Genomic DNA, 13,925 nt, shown 5'->3' on the forward strand with positions numbered 1-13,925 from the left:
TAAGAAGCATACGAAAGGGGCAGCTATGTCTCAGACACTTAATAGCTACGTAACCATGGACAAGTCATTTAACCCTGTCAATTTTCCTCACCTATAAAATGATCTGGAGAAGGAAATGGCAAACCACTCCAGTATCTTTACCAAGAAAACACCGAATTGGGTTCACAAAGAGTCAGACACCACTGAACTATAACATACATATACATAAAGGGTGTGTGTACATACACACACACACACACACTCACGTGGCATACCACATGCATACATACACACACACACACACACACATGCATACATATATATATATATATATATGTGTATGTATCTTGACCTCCGTGGGATATATGTCTGTCGCCCTGCAATTGTAAAGGTTTTTTTGCTTTAAACTTCTAAGTCAGTGACTATTTAGGTACAATATAATTTTAACAATTAGCACAAAAGTTGCGCAGAAATAGAAACAAATAGTTCAAACAAATGAGATATGAGTCTGTCAATCTATGCTAAAATGACTATAGAGAGATGCTGTGACAATGCAACAATCCATAAGCATTTTAACCTACTTCCTTCTTTGTGATTTAAACTTCTGAAATCAAATAGAAGAAAAATATACCTAAAGACCTTTTCTCTTTTCATTAAAAACCATTTCACATCCATTTTAGTGGTAAATCAAGTAACCTCATGTTTGTTAATCCTAACAAAATCTTCTTGTAACATCAGTGCTACATGGAGGGTGGGGAGAGAGTTAGTTGGCTGTGCCTTTATTGTACCATTCTTCCCGTGGTATGAATTTTGCTAGTAGGAGTTTTGATTTGTATTTTATTTTGTCATTCCTCGTGCTCTCTGCCATTGGGCTGCGTGTGATTTTATGCATTGTTGGGATATCTGAAGATCGTAGCCGAAGTGCAAGTGCACCTACGTTAGGTATAGTACTTCTGCATGCCAGCCTGTGCCAGTGCCGTGCCTTTGAATGTAGCTAACCTCTGATTTTGGCCAGTGCAACTGCTAGAAAGTAGGCTGGCAGTAATCAGAAAATAAGATTCTTCGTGCTGAGATTTTTATTTCTACCCACCTCTTACTAAGTGGAATTTTCTATTTAACCCTCGCCCACAGCTTCAAGCCTACTCTTCTGTTCCATTATAACCTATACTAATGAGACCTCTTTTGAGTGTACCTGTGATGACTTAGAAGCCCACTCTTCTTCTCAGAAGGTGGTAAAGTAGGATGGTAATGTGCATTAGGTATCCTTTACTAGCTTTATGTTTTCTCAATCTTTGGTGCTTAGTAGCTTAGATATCATTATGCATTCATTGCTGTCACCAAAAACACTCTTTCTTATTGAGAAGAGAAATTATTAACTATTAAATACTCTGCCTTCCTGGCTCTGTGAACTTTTCCATATGTGTTTGACTTTCCAGAGGAATATTGTCTGCTGAAGAGAGAAGCCTTTGGAAGATCTCACAGCTGATAACTTTTAGGTTTATCCCAGATCTTTGCAGTACTTATGAGGGATTTTTGAAGAGAGCTTGTGAGATGAGTAATCAGCTTCAATGAGTCTAAAAAGATCAGGAAGCAAACACTCATATCACAAAAATAAGTAGAACTGGGGAGAGAAGAGCAGGAAAGCTACCTTGACTCTCAAATAATAAGACACTACAGAAAGAAAAATAAAGAATAAAAATGAGATTAGACTACTATAATTGAGGAAGACAAAGGTAATCTGTTCAGGGGTACCCCTTAACCTAGTTCAGCTGCTGAGGAGGAACTAAAAGCTTTCTTTGTTTTTTTTTTTCCAGGATGTCCCCGTTTTCATGTCCCATCTCTGTATATAGATCAGGGCAGAAGTAGGACATAAATACTCAAGAGAAGCCAAATGACCTTTCTTGTGCTGTATTTTTTAGTAGCTTTGACTGAGCACTGCTATGTGTTAGGACCAAGTGTCTAAAGGAAGAGAGGAAGGCACCAACCAGACCCCCTTTTGCCACCTATTTTCGAATGTTTTTCCCCCTTTCCTTAGAATATATTCTAGTTTTGCTGAGAGGCACATGCTGCTTATCCATAATAACCTTGCCATCACAGCTTTGCTTCAATAGAAAATGAACCTCTGCAATTTCCCTGATCTTCTTCAAACAGCTATTGATGTGTTTTCTGGATAATATTTTCTTTCCTTTGCAAAATATTACACTGAAGTAGCCATGCTCCTTATACTCATGTATCTGAAACTTTGTTCTACTGGGAGGCCTAAGGCCACTGGAAAGCAGCAGGATGGGCTGCTTTTCCCCAGGAACATGTAGATGTTCACCTTTCAAGTTAATCCTTTACCAAAGAGAAATTTTGCTTTCATAAGTCAATTTAAAAACAAACCAAGAAATGATTATTTGTATCATTTTAAGCCTTATAGAAATATCAGATATTACATTTTATAGCAATGGATTATAAGTTAGAAACATGTTGACTGAGAGTTCTCCGGTGAAAAATCATAGATACAATTGTACCCCCTCCAAAAAACTGCAACAATCAGATAATAGAACTGAACTTTTCCTGAAGTGTTAGATTGGGAGAAAAGAAAAATGACTTTTTGCATAATTTTTAAAACAATATTTTTCAGGGATCATTCAATATGCATTTATTGAGTGGCTGTTCAATATGTAAGTCAGAGTGGTAGGCACAAGAAGAGTGATAGAAAGATGAAAAAAGACATAGTTCCTACTCTAAAGGTGTCTATTCTACTAGAGGAGAATAAGATAGTTAAATAAATGATTTAGCAGCTAGATAGTAAAGTGGATAGATTGTTGGGCCTGTAGTCAGACAGGCCTGGGTTCAAATGCAGCTTCAGACACTTAACTAGCTGTGTGAACCTTGGACAAGTCACTTAACCACTGTTTGTCTCACATTCCTCTTCTGTAAAGTGGGGATAGTAACAGTACCTACCTCCCAAGGTGGTTATGAGAATCAAATGAGTTAATAATTGAAAAGTCCTTAATACAGTGCCTGGCACACTTTATAAATGTTGTTGTGATGATGAAGATGCTTCTGCTGCTGATAATAAGACAGTTTCTGATAAATAAGTACAAAGTGCTACAGAAATTGAGGAATTGACTACCTCTAATTGAAGGAATCAACTTTTGAAAGAGGTAGAATTTGAGCTCTCGTCTTACTATATGGTGGCAGATAGGACTCCGGGCAACATGCGTGGGGTGAGCAAAATTGTGGATATGAGAAAGTTCAAGATGTGTCCAGGGAATGGTGGTCAGTTTCATTTGGCTAGTGTAGGTATGTTAGAAGATTAACTTGATAATGTATGTTGTGGTCATGGATGCCAAGTTAAGGAATTCCAACTTGACTTGGTAGGCAACAGGCAACAGCAAGCTTTTGAGTAGAGAAGTTACATAATTAGTGCTGGTGGCCTTGGGAGATCAATTTAGGAAGCTACTGCAGTCGTCAGGGCAGTAAGTATGAAGGACATGCACCAGGGTAGTGATAGTGACAATGTTCTGGAAGGGATGAATTTGACACATTTCACACCTAATGTTGAGGGGATTTGGTGACTGATGAAGGCAGCGGAGCCATAGGAGAGAAGAGTGAAAGGTGACACTAAGGTTTTATACAATAGCAACGTTATTAACAGGGGTGGAAGTCAGAGCTTGTTTTTTGAGAGAATGAATGAGGGTTTGGGACATTTGTTGTTGAAGGTTATTGAAGTGCAAACAACTAGGAGGAAATTGAAAATGGTACAGGAGCTTAGAGGAACAGTCTGAGATAGAGGTAGAGATTTTGGACTTTATCACAGAGTTGATAGTTGATGCCATAGAAAAGGATGAGATGACTAAAGGAGAGGATAGAGGGAGAAAGGAAAAGGCAAAAAGAAACTCAGAACTGAACTTTGGGGAATGTCCACAATGGGGAATGGAAAAGGGGAGAGACAAAGAACAAGAAGACAGGGTGGTCCAAGAGAAAGGGATGATCAGGATAATGCGATGTCAGGGAAGTTTCCCCATAAAGATTTTTGGCAGTAACTAAACGTTGCAGAAAGGATAAAGGCCTAGAAAAGACTATTAGAATTTGAAAACTAAAGGAAATCATTGATGATCTTCAAGAGCACAGCTTACAGATAGGTTTAAGACATGCCACCAACTCTGCCTCCACTCCCTCCCCCCCAAAAAATATGACACTTCTATAACCCTTTTCATCTAGGGTTTCTAAGTTATTTTCATTTTTAAGCTAATTTACTATTTAGATATCTCATTGACTCTAGGTAAGAACTCAAATTCTTGGTTCATCTTTTGGTAGCTACAGTGTGGGATACCAGCAGGAGAGATTGTTATATGTTCCTGAAACTAAATAAGCTAATATTGATTGAATTTCTTCTACAATTCTAAATCCAGTGAATCTTTTTTGTTGTTGTTGCTCTTGGAATAGCTGAAACAGAAAAGGAAACTGCTGAGGACCCAGCTCTGGCTGGCTTATCTTCCCTAGGAAAGGATGCAGAGTGCACCAGTCCCTTCCAGTTATCTCCACCTTCTCCAGACTCCAAAAAGAAATCCAGGGGTATCATGAAGTTATTTGGGAAGTAAGTGAAAGACAGAAATTTAGGGCTCCTTATGAGCAGCTCCAGGACTCAGATTTTTCTATTTCTCCTGAAGAGCCAAGAAAATATCTTACCTATAGTAGAAACTTAGCAAATATTTGATAATTTGACTAAGAAAACGTATAAATGGAGAATTTAGCTGAAGTTTGATGGGGTAAGATACCGTTTTAGGTGACTTTGAGCCTTATGGAAAAGACTAGAGTGGCTTAGAACTCAATCCATCTACTGTCATATGCAGCCAGATTCCTAAGTATATAAATAAAAGAGAGGGGCAGCCACAAGGTACAGATTAATTAAAATGTTTTTCTCAAGATCCGTAAGCTGCAAGGTCCTCAGACATTTGACATCATTGTCATCTGTTTTGTCAACTATTCAGACTTAGGAGGAGCCAGTCTACAACTTTCAATCCAGACGATATGTCTGAGCCCGAGTTCAAAAGAGGAGGAACAAGAGCAACTGCTGGACCCCGTCTGGGTTGGTCTAGAGACCTAGGACAATCCAACAGGTAAGAAAAACAAAATGAACTGGTAGAAATAGTGCTTTCCAATCCTATTCAGGAAGACCCAAGTTCAAATCTGGTCTCAGACATTCAATAGCTCTGTGACCCTGAGCAAGTCACTTAACCTTTGCCTCAGTTTCCTCCTCTGTAAAATGGAGATGATGATAGCACCTACTCACAGGGTTGTTCTGAGGATCAAATAAAATAATAATTGTAAAATGTTTAGCATAGTGCCTGGCCCATTATAAATGCTACGTAAATGTTAGTGACGATGATGATGATGATGATGATATTTTAAGTGACTAGAATGTTGTCTTCGATAGCTTTGAAGACACTGTTCACTGAAGGGGGCGGTGAAATAGCCATTTTTTTTTTTTTGAGGCATTCAGGGTTAAGTGACTTGCCCAGGGTCACATATCTAGTAAGTGTCTGAAGCCGGATTTGAACTCAGGTCCTCTTGACTTCAGGGCTGGTACTCTATTCACTGCACCACATAGCTGCCCTAATATCTATTCTTATATGCATCATCCTTCACCTGTTTCCCTTTGGAACAAGGTGATAAGATACTGTGAAAAAATTCAAGATAGTGTGAGCCGCTCCAGGGACTTAAGCTGCCATAATCAGTGTCCCAGGCATCGGAATATCTCATTGTATGGTACAGTGCATTAGCTGTTGAAGCCTTTGAAAGCTTTTTAGGATTTCTTAAATTTCTCAATAAGTAATTCTGTGTATTTTGAATATTGTAAGACTGGTTAGTTTCTTATACTTCCATCATGGTTCAGGACTCTTTCTTGGGCTACTTAATTGGTTTATTGCAAAAAAAAAAGGGTGGAATTGGCAAACACCAGGTCCAAGACATGAAAACAAAAAGTTTTAACAGTGGCAACGGACCAGAAACCCCTATATTCTTTGTCTCCTGTACTCTTTGCTATGTTTTGTGTGTTTTTTTTTCCTGTATTTAGCACAGGTGTTCTGGAATTTATAGAGTGCAAGTGTACCATAGCGTACCTCTAAACTTCTTTTTAAATAGGAATTCTATTCATAAATTTAAATATATTAAGCAAGAGTTAAAATATTCTTCCTTGTTGTTCCATTAATTGAATATTACTCTCTTGTAATTTAATTCTTTCTCATTGATTAATTTCTGGAGAGGAAAACATAACTCTGCTAAAGTCATCACAATTGGATTTAGGTATATTTCAGTCTTATGAGGGATTTGTTGCCCTTGCTAAAACTCAAACAAGAAATGGAAAGGATTAAGAAAGGATCACCCATTTACTTGATTGCTTTTTTATAACATTGTGTTTGGCTGAACCACACTAAACTTTCATTTTAACCTATATTGTTTCAGATTTAAGGGAATCGTGTAGGGCGAGAAGGCAACTTCTAATTCTACTGGTCCACTTCCTTCCCTAATAAGGAATCACATTTTGTTCTTTACCTGGCTACATTAGGGGAGTGTTTAATGGGATGCCAGATCATCAGCAAAGATACTGTTGAGTGTGAAAATATAAATCTGAAGCTTTTAAATTTGTAATACTTTCATTTTCCTCTTAGTGACTTGGATACACCATTTGCCAAATGGACAAAGGAGCAGGTTTGCAACTGGCTCCTGGATCAAGGATTAGGTTCATATATGAATTCAGGCAAACACTGGATTGCATCTGGGCAAACTCTCTTACAGGCTTCTCAGCAAGATCTAGAAAAGGTGAAGGTTTTTTATTTTATTTTGCTTACCTAAATTATTCTTTGACTAAGATATATATATGTTTATGGTTTCACACTCTAGAACAGAGATGAGAAAAGGGGAAACCTAAAGTAAGTCTGTGTGCCATGCTTCATATCCATCTCATGTCATAGGGTTTAGTCTCTTTGACAATAGGGGCTAAGTCTTTGTGACGCTATAGGTTCCATCTAGACCAGTGTGGGCATTAAATGTTAAATAATGGCATGACTATAATTCAGTACCCTGATTGTAGCCCCTTCCTCACCCCCACCCCCAGTCGTCCTGCCTCTCTTCATTTCTAAACTCCACCTTCTAAGAAAGGTCCATGCTTCAGATTTGGGCTCCACTAAACTCCTCCTTGTGCTATGGGGGTGAGCCAGCAAAGTGCAAACTTTGGCAGGTCCTACCAAGGTGGAAGAATTTTTTCTGTATGCTCAGTAACAGTGACTACAATTGTTCGGTGTCTGTGATTATTGTATGAAGAGCATCCTTCCTAGCAATCTTCATAAAAGCCTATGACCAGAAAGGTGGCCACTAGGTGCTGAAATTTTTGGTCAGATAACTCACAAAAACATCTAGTAAGACACAGAGAAGTAGTAATCTGCACATGTGGAGGGAGTACCTTTACCAATGAAATCACTGGAAGTGTTAATGCTTTTGAATAAAATGAGGAAAATTGCCATTACAGATGTGATAGGTCCTGCTCTGTGAAGGAGACCTAAATACAAATGAACATCCAAAGTACTCTAATCCTGGTGGGCATGGTCTTACAAAATAAATTTCTAAGGGCAGATCTATGTCTTCTAATCAGCCAGCAAAATTGAGTTACTTTTCTGATTCTGTGTAGGCCTGGGATTTTGAAAACTTCACTTTGGGGAAAATGAGTTTTCCTTCTTTGTCAAAAACATCCAATTCTTGCTGCTAGCATGGTGAAGTAAACTTCCCTGTTTATTCTTCTAGGAACTAGGAATTAAACATTCACTTCATCGAAAGAAGCTACAGCTAGCTCTACAAGCCCTGGGATCTGAAGAGGAAACTAATCATGGAAAGCTGGATTTCAACTGGGTTACCAGTAAGATTTTGTGGTTCTCATAAAAACTCTTGCTAATTTTGTCTCTTGAATTGCAGGAAAGTAGACTTTGTTATACAAATCCTTAATATCACATAGTTTTGTAAGGAAGAACTAATAGTATTGATTTGTTTGTTTTAGGGTGGTTGGATGACATTGGTCTTCCCCAATATAAGACTCAGTTTGATGAAGGAAGGGTAGATGGTCGGATGCTACATTATATGACTGTTGTAAGTAGCTCTTCCCTTTGCCCCAGCAAAGCTGTCAAAGCCCATTTTGTTACCCTCATGATGCCATTCATGATAGGACTCTGTTATTTCTGGGCTTTTAGCATTCTGGACATTCTTGAAGAACTATCTTACTCTTTTGCATTCATATTTTGTGACCTGTCCTTGTTTCCATTTTCCCTATGTCCTTTGGTTGTTGAGTCTTTTTAGACAGTTCCCCCTTTTTCTTCTCTCTTAGAATTGTTTCTATTTATGTCTTCAGAATTTTGTTCTTGAGAGTGGCACACCTCTCTTAATTCCTGTAGAATTCTCCTTGTAAAAGTTTAGGTTGAAGAATTTACTCACTGACAATTTTTAATATATAATATTAGTTTTTTTAATGTTATTTTTTCCAGTCTGTTGCTCTTGAATAATATATACCATTTCCATTTCCTTCTTATAATCTAGTAAAGAGCCACATCTCATCAAGTCTCAGTAGCATCTAAGGATAACAGATGTACTGCCTTGCCTTATATCCTTCTGACAGCATTTAGTAAAATAAAAATAAGGGCATACGTTAATAATGTCTTGCCATGGATAACAAAGTCCTTGAGTTTGCTAAATGTGCTAAACATGCTAAATGCGTTTTTATATCCTTATATCAAGATGCTATCTTTCCAGAAAATTGATATAGTTAAACCTAGAATTTCCTTTATTGGGAACCGTAGTAATTGAAAATAATTGTCAATGTTCCATGCCTTCTCCCTTTTTTTTCTTTTAAAATATAACAGCCCTGAAGCAGTTAAAAAGCTTATTTTCCTCTCCTTTTTATCATATCTGTTATCAGTAAGGTGTGCCTCATATGACTTTTTTCTTTCCTTTTCTCATACTGCAGGTGTTTTGGGGTGGGTCTGGTGCTTATCTTAGCACTCCCTTCAAAACTACCTTTCCTGAAATGAAGTCTTTTCTGTGGCATCTACATTTTAGATCTCTACCCTAATTATCATTGTCATCATCATAGTTAGCATTTGCACACTCCTGTAAGATTTGCAAAGTGTTATGATCAGTGATTAATTGATTGATGAAGAGGAGATTTTGATCACTTTCACCAATTCCTCCTTTAATTCTCCCCTAAAGTCTTTACCCTAGTTAGCACTGTATTTCTAAAATTGTTTCAGAGCCTGGCATGAAAGATTAGGGACAAATTCTTCAACCAGTCTCTTGTGTCAAATAGCCAGAAGTTTAGGGAATTTTCATGGAACAGCAGTAGCAAGCAACAGCTATTAGAACTTTCCTTTTCTCCACTAATTAAAAAATCCCTCTGATTAGGAGATCTGATCTTCCCTTGAGTATCCTTTTCTTAGGGAGAGGATAGTGTGGTTGCCTTCAGTGGTAATTAATAGATGCTTTGTCAAAAGATTGTTGGTACTTAGAGAATTTGGAAATATGGCAGTGGACACTCCACTAACTTAGAGGACTTAATTTTGTGAGACTAGAAGGAAGTAAAGAATTTGACTTTAAAGTCTGGTTTTCCAGATAAAAGAAAGCTTCTAAATATGATAATCTAGCATATGTGCTTAGTGTTTCTTCCCTTTTTTCCCTCCAAGGATGATTTGTTGTCATTGAAGGTTGTTAGTGTGTTACACCATCTTAGTATCAAAAGAGCCATCCAGGTGCTAAGGATAAATAACTTTGAACCCAACTGTCTACGGAGGCGACCATCAGATGAGGTAACATTCCCTATTAATGCTGACAGCACATAACCAAAGTCTATTTGTACTCTCCAGGTATCTGAGTGCCTAAAGTAACTACAAAAACCCACTGTATCTGCTCGCTCAAAGTTTATAAGGAAAAAAAATCATTTTCTCAACACCCTATATAATGGATTTGAAGTTAGACCTAGGTTAGAATCTCAACCATGTTACTTAATACCTATATCACACCCATCACTTTATTTTTTCTGAGCCTCAGTCTATTCCTCTGTAAAACGAGGAGATTCGGTAAGATGACCTTTGATGTGTCTTCCAGCTCTAAATGTATGTTCTTATATGACTCTTCTCCATGGCGATACTTTAAAAATATCTGTTCTGTGGAACCTATTATTGCCTGTTACAGATTTTAGAGCTGGAAGAGACCTTGTAGGTTATCTAAACCAACTCTTACTTTACAGATGCAGAAAATGAATCTACCTCTCTCTCCTCCCATCCTCCCATCCCCTCCTCCTCTCCCCAACAACACCAACTTTTTGCCAGAATGCTGGACTAGGGAGTCAGGAGATTTAAGCAATCTGGGGCAGTTTCTTTTCCAATAAAGCAGTATGTTTAATAGTAATGGTAATATTTTACTATAATTTTATACACAGATATGGGATGTGTATATAATGAGTGAAATAATGTGGCATATGTATATATGAAAAATATATAAATATATAATTTTTAGTAAAGGGAATTTAAATTATCTCTGTCTTTAAAATGTTTTAAAACATAAAATATAAAACTTTATTCTTTGTTTTAAGTAGCAACCCAAAGAGGGTGTGTGTCTGGATGTGGGGATTTGATTATATAGACAGGGTGGGAATTATTGACAAAATAGGAAGGGTTAATTAGGGCTGGATCCTGTATGTCAACAACTAAAAATGTAAATGGTTGCTTGTTCCCATAGAGTAATATCACTCCCTCAGAAGTTTCCCAATGGACCAATCATCGAGTGATGGAATGGCTTCGTTCTGTAGATTTGGCAGAGTATGCACCAAATTTGAGAGGGAGTGGTGTGCATGGTGGACTCATGGTAAAGCTGTGTGTCTGTTTAAGATGTATTTGATATATTTGATGAACCCAAATACTAGCCATTTTAAAAGTTACATACATAGCATGTATTTATTTCCTGTGTTTTGATCAGTAGGATGGTATCAGTTTGCTAACATGAATCTTCATAGTATTTTAAATCACTTTGCTGTCTATGCCTCTGTTCTTATGGAGAAATATGACTACTTATCTCAGACAGGTTCAGTTTTTAGAGATCTTCAGGGAAGAATCATAGAATCTTAAGAATTGGAAGGGGCCTGAGTCTAGTCCAACCCACTACTCCAGACTTGACAAGTGCTATCTGAGTGAAGACCCCAAGGAGAGGGAATCCACCACATCTCCTTGTACAAACTGACTTTGTCACCTGCATGGCCCTGGTAGACCCTGTCCAGATATCAGAAATTGTGCTGACTTTTAGACTTCTGGAGTGCGCCAGGGTATTCACCACCCAGGTGCTTCTGCCCTCTACCTTTATCTCCTTGGGGCATTAGGGGGCCAAGGAAGGATATTTTGGTCTTACAAGTCACAGGGGTGAGTAGAACAGTGCCCATTCTAGAAATAATGGTAGCCTTGATTTGATTGCAGGTCCCAGATCTTATAAATTTCCTTACTGTTACATTTTTGTGGGTAATAATCTTTTACTCTTCCCTATAGCTAGTTTATATAATTGTGAATATAGCTTAAATCCATTTCATTTTCCTATCCTGTATGGATCTGGATGATACCCAGCCACCATTCTCCATGTAATAATCTTTGCTGTATTTGAAAGCTTTTCTACTGATTATGTATGTATAGATGTTGCACCTTGAATATTGGTTTTTACTATCATTGACCAAAATTTGCTTACAGGTTCTGGAGCCTCGTTTTAATGTTGAAACAATGGCTCAGTTGTTAAACATTCCACCAAACAAAACACTGTTAAGACGACATTTGGCCACTCATTTCAACTTATTGATTGGTGTTGAGGCTCAACGTCAGAAGCGTGAGGCGATGGAGTCGCCAGATTATGTACTTCTAACAGCTACCGCCAAAGTGAAAGTAAGTTTAGGTTCCCACCACTGTATGTAAGCAACCAGAAGTCTATGGAATCATATCAAGGCATCCTGTTAATAGGGCCTTACTCCTTTCATGATAGAAGAGAATATTAGTCTGTAATTGAGTTACCTAAATAATACATAGAGTAGCACTTGACATATGTGAATCACTGATCTAAGGGATCTTAGTCAATTTACACCTTTGTTATTTCACCAAAATTACAATGTACAAACTTTAGCAGAATGCTTTATAATTCCTGGATTGTTAAAGAGGATACTGTATAGCCTAGAACAAAGTATTAGATGGTTTCCAGTCTCTTATGTGGCCATATCCAGAAGATAAGGAGGGCGTTTCCTTGTTTAACAGCAGCTGCTAGATGGACTTAATCAGTGAGCCATATGTTAGGTTTCAAGAGGCACCAAAGAAATGAAGCAATGTATTTATATTGGAGGAAGGCTAAAAACTATATAGGCTAAAAACCTATATTAGGAATGTCTGACAACTTAGGTGGATTCTTAAATGATATCAGATTCATGTCCAGTTCAGGCTATTTCTTTCTCTCATTTTCCAAACAAGATATTTTAATAAACTTAAATGGAGATAAAGATCAAATGACAAACCCTTCCTGGTTTCCCATCCTCACCACCAAAAGAAAAGAAGAGATATATCAGATGCTTAACTTGCCTGTGTCCATCTAAGGGTCATTATGAGATTTAATGACAAAGCTCTTTTTTTCAACTTTGTGTACATGAAGTTAGGGACTTCAGTCATTCCTTTATTGCACCAGGATTAATCACCAGTTTTCTTATTTGTAAATGGCTCATAATTAAATAACGAATATATCAGGTCTCATGAGCCCCTACATGATTTTACTGAATTACTGGTTTCACATTTTTCTTTTGAAGCCAAAAAAACTCACCTTCAGCAATTTTGGGAATCTAAGAAAAAAGAAACAAGAAGATATGGAGGAATATATATGCCCTATGGAACTGGGACAGGCATCAAGAAATGCAGCCAAGAAAGGTTATAGTCCTGGTTTGGACATGCGTCTATATGATGATGACGATTTGGACAGACTAGAACAGGTAAATGAGATTGTGAATTGTTGTTCAGATACTAACTCGCATATGGGTTCTAAGGTAAGAAGATAAAATGATAATTATGTTTTGATTAGAGCTTTAAATAGCATTTCTTTTATATCATAACCATATATCATGATAATACTATTAGCAGATATCATTCCCAGGACAAATGTCAAAGTTATTCTCTTCATCTGACAAACTTGGTAAATTGTCAGAGATGGCAGCTAAGAGTTAGTACTGTGGATAGAGCATTGGGCCCGGAGTCAGAAGACCAAAGATACTTACCACCTGTGTGTCCTTGGGCAAGTCACTTAACCGTTTACCTCAGTTCAAGTGAAAAATGGGGATAAAAATAGGTGGTTGTGAGGATATTGTAAAGATATTCTTCCTTATATCATTATGGATACAGTTTTTCTCTTCCTGCCCTACCTATACATAGCTGGTTAATAGTTGGCCACCTTGCTCTATGTAATGACCTTCACTCACTCAATAAACATTTATTAAGTGCCTACTCTGTGCCAGGCTCTGGGCTAAGTGCTGGGCACTTGACCCTATTTAAAAACTCTTGTTAAGCTACTAATTACGTGTGCGCATTCTGAGGTTTATAGAAGCGATTGCTTGCTAGATTAATTCCAAGAGAAAATACTTGTGTGTTAAGGTTGGGTTTGCTCCGTTTGATATTACTACATCATCCTCTGGACCCAAGTATATTGTCATACCCACACCTATTCATTAGGTATAATATGTAGTATTACGACTTAGATTATTGGCAATTTGCTGCATTTGTCTGAAATCCAAAAACCTCTGGATGATTTGTATTATGCAGATGGAAGACTCAGAAGGAACAGTAAGGCAAATTGGGGCATTTTCAGAAGGCATCAACAATTTAACAGTAAGTATCTAACATGTCTGTCTAAGA

At 37.6% G+C, this 13,925-nt stretch overlaps 1 protein-coding gene across 4 annotated transcripts in view; it reads left to right on the forward strand.

The window, feature by feature from the left end:
- The window catches only part of PPFIBP1 (PPFIA binding protein 1), a 77,280-nt gene that overhangs the window by 62,252 nt on the left and 1,103 nt on the right, over positions 1-13,925 (forward strand). For 2 of the 4 annotated variants that reach the window (XM_036759458.1, XM_036759459.1), the window contains 11 exons: positions 889-921; positions 4,417-4,567; positions 4,962-5,090; positions 6,642-6,792; positions 7,771-7,882; positions 8,021-8,109; positions 9,693-9,815; positions 10,747-10,872; positions 11,739-11,927; positions 12,830-13,009; positions 13,833-13,898. In XM_036759458.1, the coding sequence (XP_036615353.1) occupies positions 889-921; positions 4,417-4,567; positions 4,962-5,090; positions 6,642-6,792; positions 7,771-7,882; positions 8,021-8,109; positions 9,693-9,815; positions 10,747-10,872; positions 11,739-11,927; positions 12,830-13,009; positions 13,833-13,898 (1,349 nt within the window). The remainder of the gene's footprint in view (positions 1-888; positions 922-4,416; positions 4,568-4,961; positions 5,091-6,641; positions 6,793-7,770; positions 7,883-8,020; positions 8,110-9,692; positions 9,816-10,746; positions 10,873-11,738; positions 11,928-12,829; positions 13,010-13,832; positions 13,899-13,925) is intronic. The other 2 variants (XM_036759460.1, XM_036759461.1) reach the window with 1 other exon arrangement.

The sequence above is a fragment of the Trichosurus vulpecula genome, chromosome 5 (assembly GCF_011100635.1).
Source record: "Trichosurus vulpecula isolate mTriVul1 chromosome 5, mTriVul1.pri, whole genome shotgun sequence".
In the NCBI taxonomy this organism is placed as follows: domain Eukaryota; kingdom Metazoa; phylum Chordata; class Mammalia; order Diprotodontia; family Phalangeridae; genus Trichosurus; species Trichosurus vulpecula.